The sequence below is a fragment of the Neltuma alba genome, unplaced genomic scaffold (assembly GCF_004799145.2).
Source record: "Neltuma alba isolate B1F8T4 unplaced genomic scaffold, ASM479914v2 tig00006898_pilon, whole genome shotgun sequence".
NCBI classification, from domain to species: domain Eukaryota; kingdom Viridiplantae; phylum Streptophyta; class Magnoliopsida; order Fabales; family Fabaceae; genus Neltuma; species Neltuma alba.
The window spans coordinates 10,921-31,189 of record NW_021634613.1 but is presented as its reverse complement, the minus strand read 5'-3'; the positions used below and the strand labels follow the sequence as shown (position 1 = coordinate 31,189).

The window sequence follows — 20,269 nt, the reverse complement described above, 5'->3', positions numbered from 1 at the left end:
TGCAAGATTGATTGTAAGACAGGAAACCTGTTGGAAAAATTCAAAGCTTCTACAAAGGCAATATCCTGTATGTCTGTTTCTTCAGGTATGTATGCTTCACAGCTTTTGCAGGACTCTTAGTTTTTGGTCGTAGGAAATGAAGTTGACACTTTTATTTTATTTTACTAAGGGCACAATCTGAATTAGGGTTTAAGTCTTTTAGATTTCCCGGGAAACAGTGGAGCTTCTGGTACATTGCAAGGGGCCATAACTACTAACTAGGAAACTTAGGTTTTATGTATCCTGATTCAATCAGCATTTTGTAACGAGACATCTACTCTCAAGTTAGTTGCATAGTTGTTTTAAATAGAATGAAAACCAACCATGCCTTTAGCTCTATGGTTGTTAAATGGTCCATGCTAAACTCTAAACAATACTTCCTGAGTTGTACTCACTCAAAGTCTTCTACAAATCATTATTTACATTAACCTGCAAAATTCTGACATTTTTTTCCCCTTCTGAATTTTCTGCTTTATTTGATTCACTTGCATCAGATGGGAAGACAATAGCTACTGCAGCAGCACAACTAAAAATTTTAATTGTTCTGATCACAAGAAGATACAGAAGTTCTTTGGCCATCCTGTGAGTGTCGTGTGTGTGTTTGTGTATAGTATACTGTGTTATTCCCCTTTGCATTTGTCCCTGAAGATAAGCATTGATTTTCTTTGTTGTCTTTGTGAGCATTGTCTGACTTTTAAATAAATTAATAGGGATCTGTTCGGTGTCTTGCCTTCACTGAAGATGGGCAGTATATTCTATCCTCTGCTGTTGGGGAAAGATATGTTGCTGTCTGGAGGATTGATGGGGCAAAAAAGAAGTCAGTTAGTTGTGTTCTTGCAATGGATCATCCTGCTGTTTTTCTTGATAGCAGGTGCACTCCTAGCAGGGAGCTTGACAATGTTGGAGTATCTGTTTTGGCTATCTCAGAAGTTGGTGATTGTTATGTTTGGTTTGGAAATAATATTGAGGAACTACGCAATGTGAAGCCCATTAAAATATCATTATCTTTGGAAGAGATATCTTCCAGAAATTACATGGGTGCATTGCCAGCAATATATGCTGCAAAGTTAGAAGGCATCCACAATCCTACCTCTGGGCAGATTTTACTTGTTCATGGGTTGCTTGTAAAACCATCGTTTCAAAAATTTCAGTGCACTCTGGCTCAGACATAAAATTGAATTTCTCTGATGATGGTGTTCTTCTTCGGTTGAACAAGTCCCTCGCAAAGCCTAAGAAGGCAAAAGATGTAAAAAAAGGTGACAATTTATTGTCTTTACAGAACTGTCACTAGCATTTCCCTTGTTCTCACGAATGAGAACTTCTCATTAATTTGCCTTATGATATGCTTGCTTTGGTGATCATAATCTTGTCATTTGATCCTTTTAATTAGTATATAGTATCTAGCCTATAAATTTTGTTGGTCTTTGTTGATGTTATTTTCAATTATGTTAACTTTTGGTCTTGCATTTGACAGTTACTGCGCTAGACCGTGCTAATGCAGAGGATGCTCTGCTCCCAATTCCTAAGCTTTTTGATTCTCATGTGCAAGAGCAAGAATTTCAAGACTCTTCAGGCAAGGAAGTTATGGATGGTTTGGTTAGAAGTAGTGAATCTGTATCTATGGAGATTGAAGGTACTGCAAAGATCTATCATCTTTATTGTCGAATGAAGTAGTTGGGTAATAGATCAACTATGTGAACATGGTAGAGTTTATAATTAAACTATTCATGGACCTTTGCTGATTAAGCTCTTGTTTTGGACGTGGCTCTTGGCAATTATCTTTACTGGAAACAAGGTTATCAAGATCAAAATTTTATGTAGGATCAATGAGGGGTTAAAAGATTGAATTCTAAAATGCTCCCTTTTATGGCAAAAAATTTGTATAAATTACATAGAATTCTTATGTAAGTGTAAAGCCATACAAACCTCATCATACTTCAATAAAATGAGTTATGGGTTACAAAAGTCGCAAAATTTCACGTCTAAACACCTTTAGTTCTGGCCAAAAAAATAAAACAACCTTTAGTTACTGAAGTGATAATATTTATACATTAAACAAGGCACCCCTCATAAAAGGCACAATTCACTAGATAAAGGGCTTACAATAATCAGTTAAACCTAGACACGTTCAATAATCAAGTCTATCGAGCAATCATTCAAGAAAAACAATGGTCAACACACAATAAAAAGAAAAGAAAATCAACAACTATAATCATAGAGGGTTAATTTGAGCTAGAAAGCGGCACTCCAGTATTCAAAAGGTAAATTTATGCATGCAATTCTAGGATTCAAAAAGGTAAATTTATGCATGCAATCTTCCAGGGTCGGGGAGGATAGCCTGGTCCTTGCCATTTTTCGTACCACATAGGCTCAGGATGGTTTTAGGGGTAGGTAATCTTAAGATCTTTGGAGTTTACTGTCTAAATAGCTATCTTGATTCTTGACAACATGATTATAAACATTCATCTGTTTATCGTACTTCTATATTTTCTGCAAAGCAAGAAATTAAACAACAATTTAATGAACTGTAATTTTCATATTTTCCTTCATCACTGATGCAGGTTTTGCTATGGATTTTTGTTTCCTCCCTCGTATATGAATCCGTTTTTGTTGTCCTAAGCCTTTATCTTCTGATACTGAAAGATTGAATGGCACTTCTTGACTTTGCATGTTGATTTTATCAATCTGTGCAGATGAGATGGCCCAGGACGAGACTGATGTGATCTGCATGGAGGAACAGATGAGATCTCTTAGGATGCTTGATGATGAAAATGATCTTGAATCAAATATCAAATTTAATTCTTCATTGTTGAAGCGTGTTGATCTTGATGCTAATCTTCCAATGAGAAAGGTTTGTTTTCTTTAGCTGAGTCATTGTCGTTTGTTTTTCTTTTACTTATGAATTATGATCCAATTGTCGTCATAATCTATATTATACTTTCATTTTTTAAGTTGCACCACATGTATTTGTTTATGCTCCTGAATCGATTTATTTATCAGATAAGAGCAACCGTCTTGACCATGGAGCCATCTGAAGCATGTAAGCTCCTGGAAGTTTTGCTGGCTGTTTGGCGATCAAGGTTTGATATCTTTCTTTTCTATCTTTTAGTGAGGTATTTTACATCGGAGGAAATGCAGGTTTTTTATTCCTATTTTGGTTTTTGTTTCATTTCTATTTTGGTTTGCACAACGTGCTCCTCAGGTCCGCAATATCAGTCCTTTTTTCCCAGCTTTACTTGGTCCAAAATATAAGTCCGGTTTAATAATATTTAGATCATTTAATACTCCCCCCCCCTATTTTGCCCTTCTGTACACTTAAATGTTATATAGTAATTAATGCATTAACCAATAATTTTCTTCCCTAAATGGTTCGACCAATGCGCTTGATAAAATTGATGTGAATAATAATGTCTTGGGCAGGTCATCTACTGGCAAGTACGCTCTTCCGTGGATATATAGCATATTAGTGATTCATGGTCACTACTTAATCTCTCAGGAAAATGTGACAAATATGCTTGATGCCTTGACCAAGGTATTGCTGCAGATATTACATTTCTAGTTTGCTTTCTCATTTAAATGCTTTATATCTGCTGTCACGACTTGAATTCGTGAGGCTGGTGTTACAATCGGAAAGAAAAGAGAAAATTTAATAACTCTTGAGAAAATGAAATAGCGTATTTCACCTTACAGATGGCTCGCTCTAGAGGATCTGCAGTTGAGACTTTGTTACAATTATCAGGTCGTCTGCAATTGGTGACAACACAGGTTTAATCACATCCCTCAATTTATTTGGTCTCACTGTTAAAGCTATTGGGGTCTAATGGCCATGTTTAAAATTCCTTCAGATTAACAAAGCTTCTCAAGATACAACTCGTTCAGTGCGAGATCCTCAAATGGAAGAAAGCGAAGATGAGGACAACGAGGATTCTTTTGAAGAGGAAGGGGATGATGCATCTGAAATAAGTAGTGATGATGATGAGAACTAGTTCGAATTTTGATGAGAGGTAATTCTCTATGTAAAGGGAAAAAAAGTGTTGTCTACGCATATTATATAATAGCCTAATAGTTGAAGTAGATGATTTATTTATTCCCCCCATGGGTGCAAAGATAGTTGTAATTTAATTGGGTTGGGACTTGGGCTTTTCAAATTTTGGCCTCTTAAAACGTTCCATGAGTCAGCTTGTTTGTGAACCTTGCTGGGAGGATTTTCCATAATGAGTTCCCTCTCAGCGAGAATTTTTGTACTATCCGGAGCACATGTATGAAATGATACAGCCCATAAATTATTCGTTATCAAGTGGGTATCTCAATTGTGCAGCATTTATTTACTTTACTATCTTGCTATTATTAAACTTCCGAGACATGGTTAGATGCTCCAGTTAACACCGATCCACCTGAATGCTACAGACCGTGTGCTTTCAACCATGCGATATCACCAATACATGAGTCGGACTTTGTGAAGCCATCAAACATCTGCCTCTATTTAAGACTTTGCGTAGTAGACCGGTATAAACTGATAAGCGTGTCTGGTTCGCTCTAATTTGGAGGCATGTGGGTAGCATTAGATGATACTCGTCCGGTTCTTAATGACGGTAGTTCCATATATAAGACTTTTTTTTTATTTTTATCAATTTTGTTCCAAATTAGCTTTATTAATATTTTTATAACAATAATCAAGTAGGAAAGGGAGGAAAGGAATTAAGAAAGATGATTAGGATGTTTTAAATAAGAACATATCATATTAACTAATTTAATTAACATTATTAATTTACTCAAATTAGCTAATTATGCCTTATATTAAAGGCCAGGACAGTACTAACTTGCATCTTAAATATAAGTAGTGCCTTGTAGAAGGGTTTTTTTTTTTTGGTGTCCAAAATATATTATTTTAATTTATTTTATTTTTCAAATTTATAATTCTATTCCCAAACTTCCTTTACACATAATAAAAGGTAATCACTAAGAGATACTACCTCTGGTCCTAATTATAAGTTTGCAAACAAAGTCTTATAATTAGGGTCAAAGATAGTAGTTTTCAGTGTAAATGACTATAAGAATACTTTAAAAAATCAATACACAATTTTTTTTTATAAATAACTAACTAATTTTCTTAATATTTATATACAAGTTAGGTGTTGGATCGAAGTTAGTAATTGTGTTGTGTGCCCTTTGCAAGTGTTTTAGAGATCTCTGTGACTCTTCTTTTTTCGCCATGTCTGTTACTCTCTTCTATATATTGGGGTAACATGCACGTACAAATCACTCTAGCGGAGCATGACTGTGCGGGCACAGACCTGTTATTACCTATCTTTAGATTGACAAACTAAATAAGAGTGAGAATTTCAGAAATAATATATTACCTCTAGTCCTGATTATAAACTATAAACGAGGTATTATAATTAAGATTGGAGTATTATGTTAGTTTCCATATACTCACGCCTATCCAGCATGCTTATTATTTTGGCCATATGACCATTGAGTTCAGGGAAGATTAGTTGTCGAATAAGGAAGACAGAGATCTACTTGGGTCAATTTTGTTGAAAACAAAGGCTTTGCACATGTCAATATGCTTCTGCATATGAAATACTAGCTAACGTGCCTTGTGCTTTCACGAAAGGAATTCAGAATCTCTCTGTAAGATAAGAATTAAGAATCTAATTCTTCTCCATTCTTACATGTGTACCCAAACATCTCCATTTTTCCTCCATCAAGTTCTACCGTTTTACGAATATCTGCTTTCAAAGGCATCTGAACTAAAAAAAGAGTCATCTTTTACAGCACAGCAGTTCTTGATGATCTGAAGCTTAAATCTCCGACATGCATTTGGATTTCATCACTAAATATAGATGTGATGTTTGCATTGCAACTTGGGTCTCCACTGTAGTATTCCATACGACTGTAATAAGGGTGCCTTGGTGGTGATCTGATATATTCATATTCCGTGACAGAAGCTGATGGCTTATACGCGTTACAGTGGCTGTGTGTGGCAGGTACATTGAAGATGATGGCTCCTGTGAATATATGTGCTATTATGGTATCTATTCCAGCATCCAACGTAGTTGTGACCAGAATCGAATCTGTTGCCATAGTATGGCGGATATTGGTGTATCGCATGAACCTTCCCTACATCTTTTGCTCCTGGGATGTTCTCTGACTTTGGCTTACCTTGTTGTCCGTTGGTATGGTTGCCTCAGGTGGTGATGTATCTTCTGGCGGTTCTTCTTGTGGCGGTATTTCATCTGGTGTAACTTCTGCCGGCGGCGGTTGCTGGGCTGAATCAGGAGCCGGTGCATATATCCATCAGGTGCAGGTCCAGGTTCTGGAGGGTTGATATGGAGATTCTTCTGGCTCAGCAGGAGAACAAATGGTGGCAGTCTTCCTTGTCTTCTTGATAGCCTTGGCAATCTTTTCTTGATCCGCCCATCCGATAACTGTTATTTTCTGCTGAGGGAAGTCGATATATAGATCATATATACCTATTTGAAGGTAAAGTTTGTATCATATAGTTAGTTAAGTCATGGCTAGATTACAGAATGATTTAGAAAGATAAATGATGTTACATATGCTTACCATTAATGCCACTGAGTGCTTTCTTTATCTTCTGCACACAGCCATTACAGTCCATTCGGAGCTGTATCTCCGTGATTTGAGGCCTCTGCATTTGATGATGAACAAGGAGAGTTAGATAAGAATTGTTGTGAAGCTGTGGAATTGCAGGAAATAAGAAATATGTCTATGGCTGAAGAATCAGTGCGTAGCATCTATTTGTACATGGTAAGGGAATGTGTTAAAGGCCAAAAAAAGAAGTGGGGACTAAAAAAGAATCTCTTTTTTGAAGAGAGAGAGAACTGGTATTGCTTGATTGGTCCCTGGAATTCATTTTCTCAAGCTTGGATTGATGAGTTTCTATAATTCTGAGAATTTTGCTTTAAAGAAGGATGACCGTTTTATGATGGTGGGATATTTAAGAGTTAGGGTATGATCCAAAACCGACCACAGTGAAGTCAAAAGGATCAAAGTAGCTTTTTTGGTTGAAGGATATCTCTCTGTTTTTTTTTTTTTTGACCTTGAGTTGAAGGATATCCACTCTCCAGGAATCATTAATGATGTTTATATCAAAAGGGGATGAAACTCTTGTTTGTTATTTGGTTCATTTGTATATATGCTTGTCTAGGGGACCCAACTGAGAGATTCTCCAATTCACATTTTATTTAATATTTTGAGACTAGTTTTCTTCCAATCATTATTTTTATTGAATAAGAAGCATCATTCTTTAAAATCTTATTTATAATTAGTCATATTATTCACAAATTATTAAATAGTACAATTCATTCTTTAAATTCCATATAATATTTTTAGGAAATATGTCACATGGTGATTATATTTCAGTGCCAATTTATAAAGCTTAGACTAATTAATGACAAATTGTCTTTTTGCTTGTCGGATTTAGACAATGCCTCTACCCTAAATGGAGAATCGTGAGGTTTAGGCAGAATCATACATTGAATGAAAAACTTAGGTGGATTGGGCCAAATATATATTTGGGCATTTGAGGACCAAAATGACTTGGCATCCAATCACACTAATTATATAATTAACCATCCATTACCCAAAAAAAAAAAAAACCCCTCCAATGGTAAATTATCACAATGATGGCCTCACACGCTAGGCTCAAAAGGAGTAATATTTTTTCTAATTAAATATGGGATATCTTTAAAATACTACCTTCGATCCTAATTATAAGATCTTATCTTATTTGTAGAATAAGATCTTATAATTAGGATTGGAGGTAGCATCTGGGAAAAAAAAATTCTTGGACTAATCATGGATTGTTAGCTTAGACTTCCCATGAAGCATTTTTTTGAAAATTCGATATCGGCCCACATGCTGACCGAATCAGACTAGCGTGATTTGAACTGCGAACAAATACAAGTTTGGCCCATAATATTACTTTCAATGTTTTAAGTAAATAAAGAATATACATTTATTACCAACGGGGGTTGGTCTAAATAGTAAGCAACTTGGTATCGCTTAAGCGAGTCTCGAGTTCGAGCTTCAGTGTATACAGAAATCCCTGTTGTGAGACTCACCCATCACAGCTAGGTGCGCGATGTGAGTCGGATTCAGATGTAATCGAAGCAAAACTCCGGTGAACTGGGTAGGCAACAAAAAAAAAAAGAATATACGTTTATTAAACAAGTCACACCATTCAACCCATCATTAAATTCGTGGTTTGGAATCTCAAGGGAGATTTATATTCTTGAGGGGATACTTGTTGTGTCTCATAAAATTAATTTAGTAATTTACCTACTTTTGTTTCACTAAACTTTCTTGGAAGTATACTTATTGGACCAAAAAGCTTATAGCCAACTGTTTGTTTCAATTTTTTAGTTCCCAGAAAATAACACTATTTCTTAGAATAAATATAATATTTTTAAACAAATATATTATCTGCTAAAAACACTAGGGACAAAAATATCATTCTCATCGAATTTTATTTCTTAGTTTTTAAAGTTATGTTTGAAAATATATACTAAATAATAAAAAAAAGTGCAACTTACCTAAGTTTTGTTTAATAAGTTATTTTGTTTACTATCGAGAAAGTTCGAAGCCTAACTTCACGAGATTTGAAGACTTTAGTAAATTAATTTGTCAAGCGGCCCTCTACAATATCCCATCCAGTCTTATACACAAAATACAAAAAAATCGAATTACATAAATGAAAAGGTTACAATAAATGTGTGAAAATATTTTATTTTCCAAAAATCCTCTTATTTATGCAAACAGATTGAGTGAATAATAATGAATTAATACAATGATATAACATGTAATTAATAATGATAACTATTACAAAATTAATCAAAATTATATATATATATATATATCCTTTAAGTATATCTTATAAATAGATCCAGTTGATTATCAAAAAAAATTATATACTTCTTCGATCCTTAATGTAAGATCTAATTAACTAATTTGATTAGATTAAGAATGTTAGTTAAATTAGTTAATATGATATATTTTTTTTAAAACACTTTAAACATCTTTTTTAATTTTCTTCCTCTCTCTCCTACTTGATTATTGTTGGGAAGTATTAATAGAGTTAATTTGAAAAAAAAGATAAATAGATAAGATAAGTTTTTCATATAAGATCAATATTAACTTTCTAATCAGGTCTTGTATTAAATAAATATAATGGAAGGGAGTATTTTAAGAACTTGATGATCACTTTCAATGTGTTTATAGCAATACGTCAAATTTGGTCCCCCCAATTAAATATGCGGTTACGGGGCGCTTGACTGACGTGAGTTCTTGTCGTTTCTTCAAAGTATTAGAATAAGGTGTCCAAAATTCAAAAGAGTGGGTTGGAATTTCTTCATCACATTAAATAGTCCGTTGAAATTCTTGTTTGAAACTATCAACCATATCTACTGTTCGGTTCTAAATATAAAATATAATTTATAATGTAATTTAAAATAGATCTTATATATATATATATATATATATATATATATATATATAGAATCGGAGGTAGTGTTATATTATCATGACTTCATAAAAGCAAATATAATGAAGCTGAAATGGGGTGACTTCTATTACACTAAATATCATGCAGCAATTTCATATTATTAGTTTGTTTAATTTGTTAAGAATGTGATCCCAAGTAATATAAAGAGTGTAGGAAAAGTTATGAGGTTGAAGCTTTATAAATGGCCGAAATATCGGTTTTGAAGATAGGGTCATGTATTTGTGTGAATATGATAAAATACGTATCTTATGAGTAAGCTTGACTTCACCTACAAGCTCTGTTTGCTTTCCACCTGACAAAGCTGTCTTGTATATTAATTTTCATGCCGGCCTTGCTCTCAGTTGCCAATTATTTATTGCATAATTCACATTAGTTATTAATTATTGCGAAAAAAATTTTTTCCGGTGACAAATTGACAATTACATCAAGTATCCGATGCTTACTAATGATTCGGATTCAAGCCATTTCAAGGCCCAAATGGAGGAGTCTTCTAACGTTAACAAAATTACTTTTTCAGTCCTTAATATAAGATCTAATTCTTGAGTTGGTTTTGATCCTACATATAAGACTCATTTCTCATATTTATTAATTTTCTCTAAATTACCCCTATAGATATTCCCTCAACCATAATCAAGTAGAAGAGGGAGAGAAGTATTAAGAAAGATAATTATAGTATTTTAGGAAAAATGTGTCACATTTCTTATAATTAACTAACTTACCTAACTTCCTTGATCTAATCAAATTAGTTAAATGGGTCTTATATTAAGGACCGGAGGAGTACATTTTATCTTCACATAGTAAATTAAATATCTTAAAGTCTTCTAATATCGTTTTAGTTTTGAGCAAAATGCAAATTTATAATTTAATTTGTAGTTATGCACTAATTCACATTAATGCATTTCAATTTCCCCCGGGGGGGTTAATCAATGAACTTAATTATATGGGGTGCGTATGGCGACACCTAAAATTTGTGTTAATTATTAGGTGCAGACCCACTTGCACAAGTGGTTGGTAACTGCAGATACAAGATTAACTTTAAAAGGAGTACTGAATTAAGTAATTGACCCACCGCGAGTTGTTTATATCTAGGTGGGTTAACTAATTAAACCATTTACATGACTTTTCTAAATGTCACTTTTTGAGTTGGTAATCCCATTGATTCCGGTAATATTCCCTTGTACATTTTTTTGGGGGATAAAAGTGCAGTACAAACAAACATTATTGAACATAACTGTAGCGAACAATATTACTCTAGCTAGCATACAGTATCATGTTCTCAACTATATAAATATTTATATTTCACATTCTTTGCTCTAAATATTCAAAATATTGTCATTTCCATGAGTTTATTTTCAAAGTTAACACATTTATACATCTACATATAATTGGTCAAAGAATGCATAAATCCTCTCTCATTACATAAAAATATATATATACTTTTCCGGTCCTAAATATAAGACTCTTTTTATAGTGTAAATTTACACTACAAGAAAAGTCTTATATTTAGAACCGAAAAATATATGTATTAATTCCTGGTGAAACTTCGTTCGTCTTTTCCTCAAACAAAATGAGCAAGTAATAGTGTAAGTGAATCGGCTAAACACGATTGAGAAACATCCAATCCTGAAATATATATTCCTCAAATATATATATATATATATATATATATATATAGATTTTAGATGCAACCTTATTATCAATACCAAACACGGAGACAAACTCAAGCTTTTCATCAAATTACAAAGGCCATGTCACATAGCCTTGATCGCAGAACACAAACCAACCGACGCAAAGCAGCACCACACAAAACCTTAATTAAGAGCCAGATCAAAGGCATAATTAAGTGATTAACTTAATTTAACTGTATTCAGGGTGAGCCAGGAGGTAAGCTTCGATGGCCTTGAAGAGAGCATCGCCCTTGGCTTTGCCGGTCTTGAGTTCCTCTTCGCTCGGCTGAGCATCGCCTTTGGTGAAGTACTTCACACTGATCTTTGCGACGGCTCCTCCATTCGGACCCTCCACCAGCTTCGTCTCCACCGAGATCTTCTCCACCGTCTCCGGCAAATCGCTCGCTTCCACTATACTGTAATTGTATACAAAGCTAGCTTCGTCCACTGCTTCTACTTTGTGCAACACATGATGGGTCTTCCCTCCTGCACATATATATCCATCCATCATCAACTTCACTTCAACCTCTTTCGATTCGATCTAAGATTTTTGTTTCTTCTGATGTCATCGACTGATTTAAATTTGAATATTATTAGGTCTCACAGAGGGAGCTCCGGCCGGCATGGTGGAATGTTTTATTCGTCAAGTTTTTGATTTTGGAAATCTTCTGAATAAGTGATCGTTAAAATCTTATTGATCCAATGAATATCGAAGACAATGATAATTAAGTCTGGATATATAGTACTGATCTAAGTTTGGTGATGACCAGAAGAAGTTGAGAGTGGAATTAATCTATAATATTACCTTCAAGGATGGTGAGCTTCTTGACGGTGCCGGGGCCTCCGGTTCCCTCGACGTTTTCGACGCTCTGGATGGGCTCGACGGCCTTAGGGATGAGCTCATCGGAATCTTTAGTGAAAGCTTTGAAAAGCTTAGGGGGAGGTAAAGTGGAGGTGTGCTCGTGCTCGTATGAGAAAACTCCCATGATTCTGATGAACTTGAAGACGAAGAAGAAGATGAAGACTATATAAATGAAAATGAAGAAGGAAGTATAGGAGAAGCGGATGGATAGGTGTGGTTTTTTGGCAGAGTGGAAACTTCTATTTATAGCCACACTTGCTCATCGGTGTGCTTCGTCAGCTCAAGTCAAGTGTAGCTAAGTAATTGGAGTGCTTTAAATATATTATCAAGTATTCCTTTGTAAGCAATAACTATCATTTCTTTTTTATTTCTAAATATAAACAATATTATAAGTTGTTTTAAAGTTTTATAATAAATTTTATATTTTATTCTCATTAATTACTTATCTAAATGTTCTATTTATTATTTTATTTCCCAAACTATCATCTCTTTTCATCACACATTCTTTCTTTTTCATAATTTTTTTATTATAATAATTTTATTATTCTCTTTCTTGTACTCTCTCTCATATTTTGGAAAAGAACTTTTAATTTCTATCCATTTATTATCTTTAATAACTTTTTTTATTAACGCAACGGAGTTCAAAGTTCCTTATAAAAATGGACAGAGGAGTAATTGGAACAATGATTAGTATTTATATATTCCTCATATTATATTTATAAAGCACTTCCAACATATTTTATTTAAAAAATAAATTTTTGATTTCATTTCTATCTAATATATATAGTTAATAAAGAAGCCTAACTAAGTAAGAACAATAAATTAGAGATAAAATTATACCTTTATATAATAAATTCAATAAGATAACTTATATGAAGAAAAATATTTTTTCTATGCCCTGTAATCAAATGGAATCAAAAGGGAGTATTAAGTAAAAGGGAATTTTACATGGAAAAAATATTTTAGGAGAATTCGATTTATAATTATGCTCAATAATACTTAAATGGAGATCTGTAGTGAGTATTAGATGGTTATTAAAAAAAAAAAAGAATTTCGGTGTCCTGCTCTCCCTGGTCTTTAAATATTTGATGGCGTTAAAGGAAGACGCGAATGGCCCTGATTTCAAAGAAAACTGATGAATTAGTCAAAGAAGGCGGGTTTGAAAAAGCAATACATCTTCTAGAGGAAGTACCTAGACTCTCTTGTATAAATAATTAATTTTATAAAATACTTTTTTTATAACTATTTTTTATTTTTGAAGCGATTTTTAGAGGAAAAAAAAATATGTGCCCAATTGCTAAAGTAAAGGCACCAAGGATTCCACTTCCAAGAGGGGAAAAAAATGTGAGCAGCATGCCTCTTTAACTTTTTTAATCCATTTTTCTATTTTTTTGTTATTAAAATATAAAAGATCAATTTTTATTCTTATTTTTTCTAGTTTTATATTTTTGTCCCTTTTCTTAATATATTCAAAATGTAAATCTTGACTTCCACCACGCCACATTTCATTTCCACATCCGTCACTTGCGTTAATTAGTCTTTGCTTTCCTTTTCTTACTTTTTATTTCCTTTCAGTAAAGTTGTTTAGGTGCTTTTGTCGGGATGCACTAATTTTATATTAATATATTAGGTATATTATTATAATTTCAAATTGTAAAGGAAAAAAAACTTAATTCACGAAAGACTTTGATAGCATTAAGCCATTCATTGTTGTTAAAATTTAATATCATCTCGTATTTCCAAAGTGCACAATATTTTATTGGTGCCAAATTCTTTTCCATTTAATATTCATAGCCACCCTCATTGTAAACTGAGCATGCATTTTATTCTGTCCTTTGCCCGACTTTGATGCAAAAAGATAAAGTGAACGTGACACGTGAAATTATGTGACATTTTTGTCTGATACTGAACCCTCGCCAATATAATTTAAATAATAATTCATATATAAGCACTATGTGTGTGTGTGAATCAGCCAATAGCACATGGGCTGGCTCGTTCCCAGTAATTTAAGCATCGAGTTTGTGTAGATTAAAAAGAATTAAATAAATTAGTTTATTATAATAAATATTGATCTTTTTAAAATATTCCTATATAATATTATATTAATTATATATCATCTATAAATTAAGTATATTAATTTAGAAGAATATGATAAATGTATAAATATAAGATAAAATGGGATGAAATATTATATTTAAAACTAAATCTAACTTTTTTAACTAGTTATTATATTAAGGGTGGGAGGGAGCATTATATTATGTCATCCGATTCCAATCCCATCTCAAGATTTCATAGCTGAAAAACATAATCAAGACAATTTTATGTACTAAATGATATTATTTTCGGTCCTAATTATAAAACCCAATTGACTAATTTGAGGAGATTAAGAAAATAAATTAAGTTAGTTATTTGTAATAAATAGGTGCTGTCTTTCTTAAACTATCCTTACTAATAAATTATATTGACTAAAACTACTATTATTAGAAGGACTATCTTAGAAAAAAATACATAAATATAAAAGATAAAGTGGATCGAGATTTTATATTTAGAACCAACATAAAAATCAAATAAGATTTTATATTAAAGACTAAAAAAGTAGCTCGTAATCTGCAGCCTTAACATATTATTCGAAATAGTTGGTTTAATTACCCTTCAAGTATAACATCATTTCATTTGACTTCAGTCTGCTTTTTATGTTTTTTCCTTTCTTCAAAAGCAAGGCTGTTGATCTTAAAAAAAAAGAAAAAGCAAGGCTGTTGATGTAAAATAATGCACATAATCAGCTAATTAATTGATTTATTCTTGTTTATGATATATACTCCTCTAGTATTTAATTAATATAAGATTTATTTAACTAATTTGATTAAATTAAGAAAGTTAAATAAGTTAATTAATTTTAAGAAATATGACATATTTTTTTAAATATCATAATCATCTTTCTTAATACTCTTATTCATCTTCTACTTGATTATAATCAGAGAATATCAATAGGAATAATTTAAAAAAATTAATAAATATAAAAAAATAAGTCTTATATTTAAAATCAAAATCAGTTTAATAATTAAGACTTAGGATGTATTTGAATAATAAAGAAAGTGTTTTTAAAAAGTTTTTTTTGCAAATTGAAACAAACATCTCCATATATTTACTTCGTATACTATAAAATTACTTTTAAAACTATAATGTGATATTCGCCTAAACATCTTTTTAATTAAAAATAGGAGGACATCGTGGTTGATGAATTTTCATACTTTAAAATCAAACTGAAAGCGAGGCACACTCTTTATCGATAATTCGATATGATAAAATTCATGGTGAGGGAAAAAAAATACGTGTGGACTTGTTCAAAACCGAAGACGATGCGATCGTAATATAAAATAGAAATTAAAGGGCAGTGGATCCCACCGTCAAGATTACCACCTAAGGCTCTGTTTGGTCAGAAGGTTGTTGAGGTGAGGGGAGGGAATGAGTGTGTTTGGTTGGAAAAAAAATAGATAGGAGAAGAGGGAAAAAATTTGTTTTTTAGTGCTCTCCTCCTCTCCCCATGTTTCTTCTAAATTTGGAGTTTTTTGAAGGAGAGAAAAATATTATGTCTAATATTGACCAAACTACCCATACCAACTTTTTAATATTCCAAGTTTATCTATCTTATTAAAAGTATTTTTTCACTTATTTCTCTTTTTAACTACTAATAATGTTTGATAATGATAATATAATATTATAATTATATAATATATACACATCATACATATTAATATATACATATCATAACATGTGTGTATTATAATTATATATCATAGCGTGTATGTATTATAATCTCATATAACATGCATATATACATACATATCATAACGTGCATGTTATAATTATATAATATATACATATCATATATATTAATACATATATTTATAAAATTAATGAGATAGAATATTAAAATTTTTATCATATTTTCTAATTTTTTTAGTTTTATCATTTTTTATCACATGTAAGTGAGGAAATTTTTTTTTAAATTGATAAATTAAGAAATAATAATTTTGATATAAATATTGTAATAAAAAATAAATCAGTCTAAATATAGAGATAAGAATATATTTATCAATTTATAATTACCTCCCATCTTCTCTTCTTATGAACCAAATAAGAAATCTCTCTTCTCTTCCCCTCCCTTCCAACCCAAACAAAACCATGATTTTTCTTCCTCTCTCCTTCCTTCCGTGGAACCAAACAAAGCCTAAATACCTACCTAAGCGGCTAAGCCCTTCTTTTTCGGCCTGAGCTAACTGCCTAAGCCTTTCTTTTTCACATGTCCACAGTCCACACCCATCCCACTCTTCAACTTGTTCCATGTGATCTTGTCCATGTGTCTGCAAGTTCTTGTTTGGATGTTTATAATGTATGACAACTCTTTTTACCAACTTTAATTTTTTAAGATGTGTTTGATTGATATTAAAATTTAAATCAAGATAAATTTTAGATATAATTTTTTTAAAAAAATTAAAATCCATCACAATTAATTGGTTTAGATTTAAGTAAGGAAAAATAACAAAAAAATACCTATTAAAAAGATAAATAGATTATGCTGATTATTTTTGTAATAATTTTGACAGGTCAAAATCATTTATTTATCATTTTAAAATTCAGCAAGTATTTATTTGTCATCTTTCCTTTAAGTAACATTTAAGTTGGCACCGAAATTTTTTTTTTAATGAGATGACAACTTATTTTTTTAATATATTATTTATTTTTTTATATTATCAGGTCAAAAGTATTAATGGACCCCAAATAAAGATAGTTATGACAGGATCTTATAAAAAAGATGGAAAGGAGTAATACATTTTTTCAAAAAAAAAAAAGGTAGTATAGGTAACAATAAAGATATTTTTCTTTTCCATATCTCCTTACAATGAAGTGGCAGGCTCTCGAGATTTTATATTAGCCCTCCATTTGGAAGTTTCCATGATATATTTTAGAGAGAATTACAATCAAGTCTCACAAAAGATAAATAATTATAAAAAAGTCCTAATAACAACCTCAACAGCCTATAATGACAAGTCCTATAGTAAGAATGACAATCTCTGTAACTTGTTTTTCAATTGTTTTCTTTACTTGTGACCTTATTATAATTCTTCCCATATTTTACTCTATATAGATGTTAGGTCGAAATTTATGAAATTCTGTATACAATGGATAAATGTAATAGTACGAATCAGGATAATGAATTTTAGTAACGACGGTTAATAAATTCATTTTATTTGTAATTTAGTTTTAAAAAAATTAGAGATCTTTATATTACGTCTAAAAATTTAATTACTGTCATTTGCTGTTAGCCTGTTATCATCTAAAAAATATATTTATAGCCAGGCTTTGTATTATCAATGTTCAAAAAAAAAAAAAAAAAGGAATGGGGGCAAACACATTGACCGACCTTCTTGGTTAAAATGTTTAACTTTATGTCACTTTCTGGGATGCAGAAATTTAGGCTTCAATTGGGTTGTTGGGGAGAAAAAGAACAGGTGAAGAATAATGAGCCAGATCACAACTTGACACGTAAAAACTTATATAAAAGCAAAGTCAAGAAAGTATAATAAAAGCCACATTTTACTAAATATCAGCTCTCCTCATAATGACAGCATCAGAAAATTCCAAAACATTGTCTGATTCCTTAAGAATTTGGAAGAAACACGCGCAAATGACAGCCCAAAAGATCAGATAATAATAAAAAAGAAAAAACCTTAATCTTAACCAACAAGCTAATTAATAACCCGTATATAAATTGACAGAGGGTCTTTTGAATCCAGTTTTCATTCAAAAAAAAAAAATTTGACAGAGGGGGACCCCCATATCGGGACTTACATCACTCGCACCACATGGGAGTACTTATTAATTAAGGTTTGGGGTTATGGGGACCTCAATTTTATTATCTAAAATACTTATTTTAATGTTTGAGAATTCACTTGTAAGAGGGATTGGCCAGGACGTAAGCCTCAACGGCCTTGAAGAGTCCGTCTCCCTTCTGCTTCCCAATCTTCAGCTCTTCTTCGCTGGGCTTGGCGTCTCCCTTCGTCACGTAGTTGACGGTCACCTTCACGACGGATCCTCCGTTAGGGGCGGCCGCCAACTTCGTCTCGACGGCGATCTTCTCCAAAGTCTCAGGGAAAGTGTCGCTCTCCACTAAGGTGTAGTTGTATACAAAGTTGTCCTTGTCTACTGCGTCCACCTTGTGCTTCGCGTAGTGCAAGTGTCCATCTGTACGTACACATAATACCACATTTCTCATTAAATATCTCAAACCCAAACATTCTTAAATAAACAGATTCAAACTAACTGTTCAGACTCCAGTGATATAGAAACAGAAAAAGAAATAGGACCTTCGAGGTAGTTGATCTTCTTGGTGGTTCCAGCGGCACCAGTTCCTTCGAGGATTTCGACGCTCTGGATGGCGTCGACAACCTTAGGGATGAGGTTGTCGCCATCAAAGACCAGAGCCTTGTAGAGTGTGGCAGGAGCAACAGCGGAAATGCTCTCTTCAGAGAAGGTGAAAACTCCCATTATGATTATGTGTGTTTAGAAGAAGAATATTGAGAAGACAATGGAAGATAATGCTTAGCTAGCAGTTATGGATATTGGTTCGTGGACATGCGGTACGCTTATATAGGCACCAACAAGCTGAGGTTTGGTGGTGCAATTGTTCATTGCTTGAGGTTGTTGGGTCACTGTGCGTGTGTGTACTTTAATTCTGTAATTGTGTTTCAACTTTGACCAGAGTGTTTGACTTAAAGTGGTCAAACATTGTGAACTGGGTGTTATGCAATCTAGAAGGCGTCTAACTTGTCTGAAGTCTTACGTCAGTCGATCAGATTTGCTTTGCTGAATGTCTACGTATTTTTGCATAAATTCCTATAGAATGCGACATTTCCGAGTTTTGCTGAACGTCGGTAATTTTTCATAATTAATATAACCGTGCATTCTCCAAATCCCTGTGGCGTGTTATTAGTGTAAAGATAAAGTAGGACTCAGTTAGAGGTCCGTAATTGAATTCAGGAAATATTTTAAGACATTGAATGCATCACACTCACCCAAATTTTAATACTCGTATATATTACCTCCCGTCCGAAATATATGTAAAATCCATTTTTTAATATTATAACTACCTCCACTTTATAGTATAATAAGTGGATCTTATATTTAAAATGGGAGGTTGTATAATATTCATTGAAACTAACAAAAACTTTCAAGTTCCACTAAACTCTAGCTAATTATAACTGTATCATGTACGCATATGCCTCCCCTTTCCATGTGTGTTTATATACACATATATAGAAGGAAATAGATAAAATAATTAGAGAGAGGAGAGAGAAACATAGCAGGTTGGTTTTGGGTCGTAATGCGGATTGCTCACGCAATATCTCAACTACTTGAGTCTTGATAAGAATGGTATAGCAGATGTATTAGATAAAGGAGAAAAGATAATCAAAAAGCTTAAAAGTTAAGGTGAAGAGAAATGAGTTGAGACACCTCTAAATGATCAAGATGACCCTTATTTCAGAAAACACAATCTTCCTCATTTATTACGGGATAATATTTCGATTCTTCGATCAACAATCACTGTCTAATTGATTTTTTTTTCAATTAATCAAGACTTTAATGCTTGATCAAATATTTCCTAATCAATCAATTATTACCTCTTTGTAATTGGTTTTCTTTATAAGAGAGACTCTCTTTTCTTAGATCAGGTAGTCCAGCGCGCATGAAGGACAGACTTGAGCCAATGTCCAACACACATATAGAGAGAGAGAGAGAGACTTTAATGCAACAGATTTAATAGTGTGATAATGAAACGGAAGATAAAAAGTGCACAATTTGTCCTCTAATTTTATGTCAAATTTTAATTTAGTTCCTTAATTTTAAAAGTAATATGTTAATGTCTTTGAATATTTTGTTAATATTTAAAATTGTAACATCGACATTTTTTCAGTGAAACTAATAATATTAAAGTATTAAAAAGGCACTTTAATTATAAAATTAAAGGACCAAAATAAAACTTTATATAAAGTTAAAGAATTTTTTGCTTAAATAAAATTTGTGACTAAAGTGGACACCAGATAATCGAATGAATTGTGGACATTATTTGAACACTTCAACAACTTCTACTTTACAAAAGGTAGCATTTAA

The 20,269-nt window shown here is 32.4% G+C and overlaps 1 protein-coding gene and 1 pseudogene across 1 annotated transcript; one reads left to right on the top strand and one right to left on the bottom strand.

The window, feature by feature from the left end:
- The first annotated feature begins 6 nt into the window (after window positions 1-6).
- LOC114751396 (uncharacterized) lies at window positions 7-4,336 on the top strand (annotated as a pseudogene).
- A 6,838-nt stretch (window positions 4,337-11,174) lies between these two features.
- On the bottom strand, window positions 11,175-18,661 carry LOC114751395 (class-10 pathogenesis-related protein 1-like). Its single transcript, XM_028940070.1, has 3 exons — window positions 18,466-18,661; window positions 18,082-18,343; window positions 11,175-11,723 (listed from the first exon to the last, which is right to left on the bottom strand). The coding sequence occupies exons 1-3, from the start codon at window positions 18,644-18,646 to the stop codon at window positions 11,426-11,428; spliced, it is 741 nt and encodes a 246-aa protein (XP_028795903.1). The 5' UTR covers window positions 18,647-18,661; the 3' UTR covers window positions 11,175-11,425.
- Window positions 18,662-20,269: the final 1,608 nt, after the last annotated feature.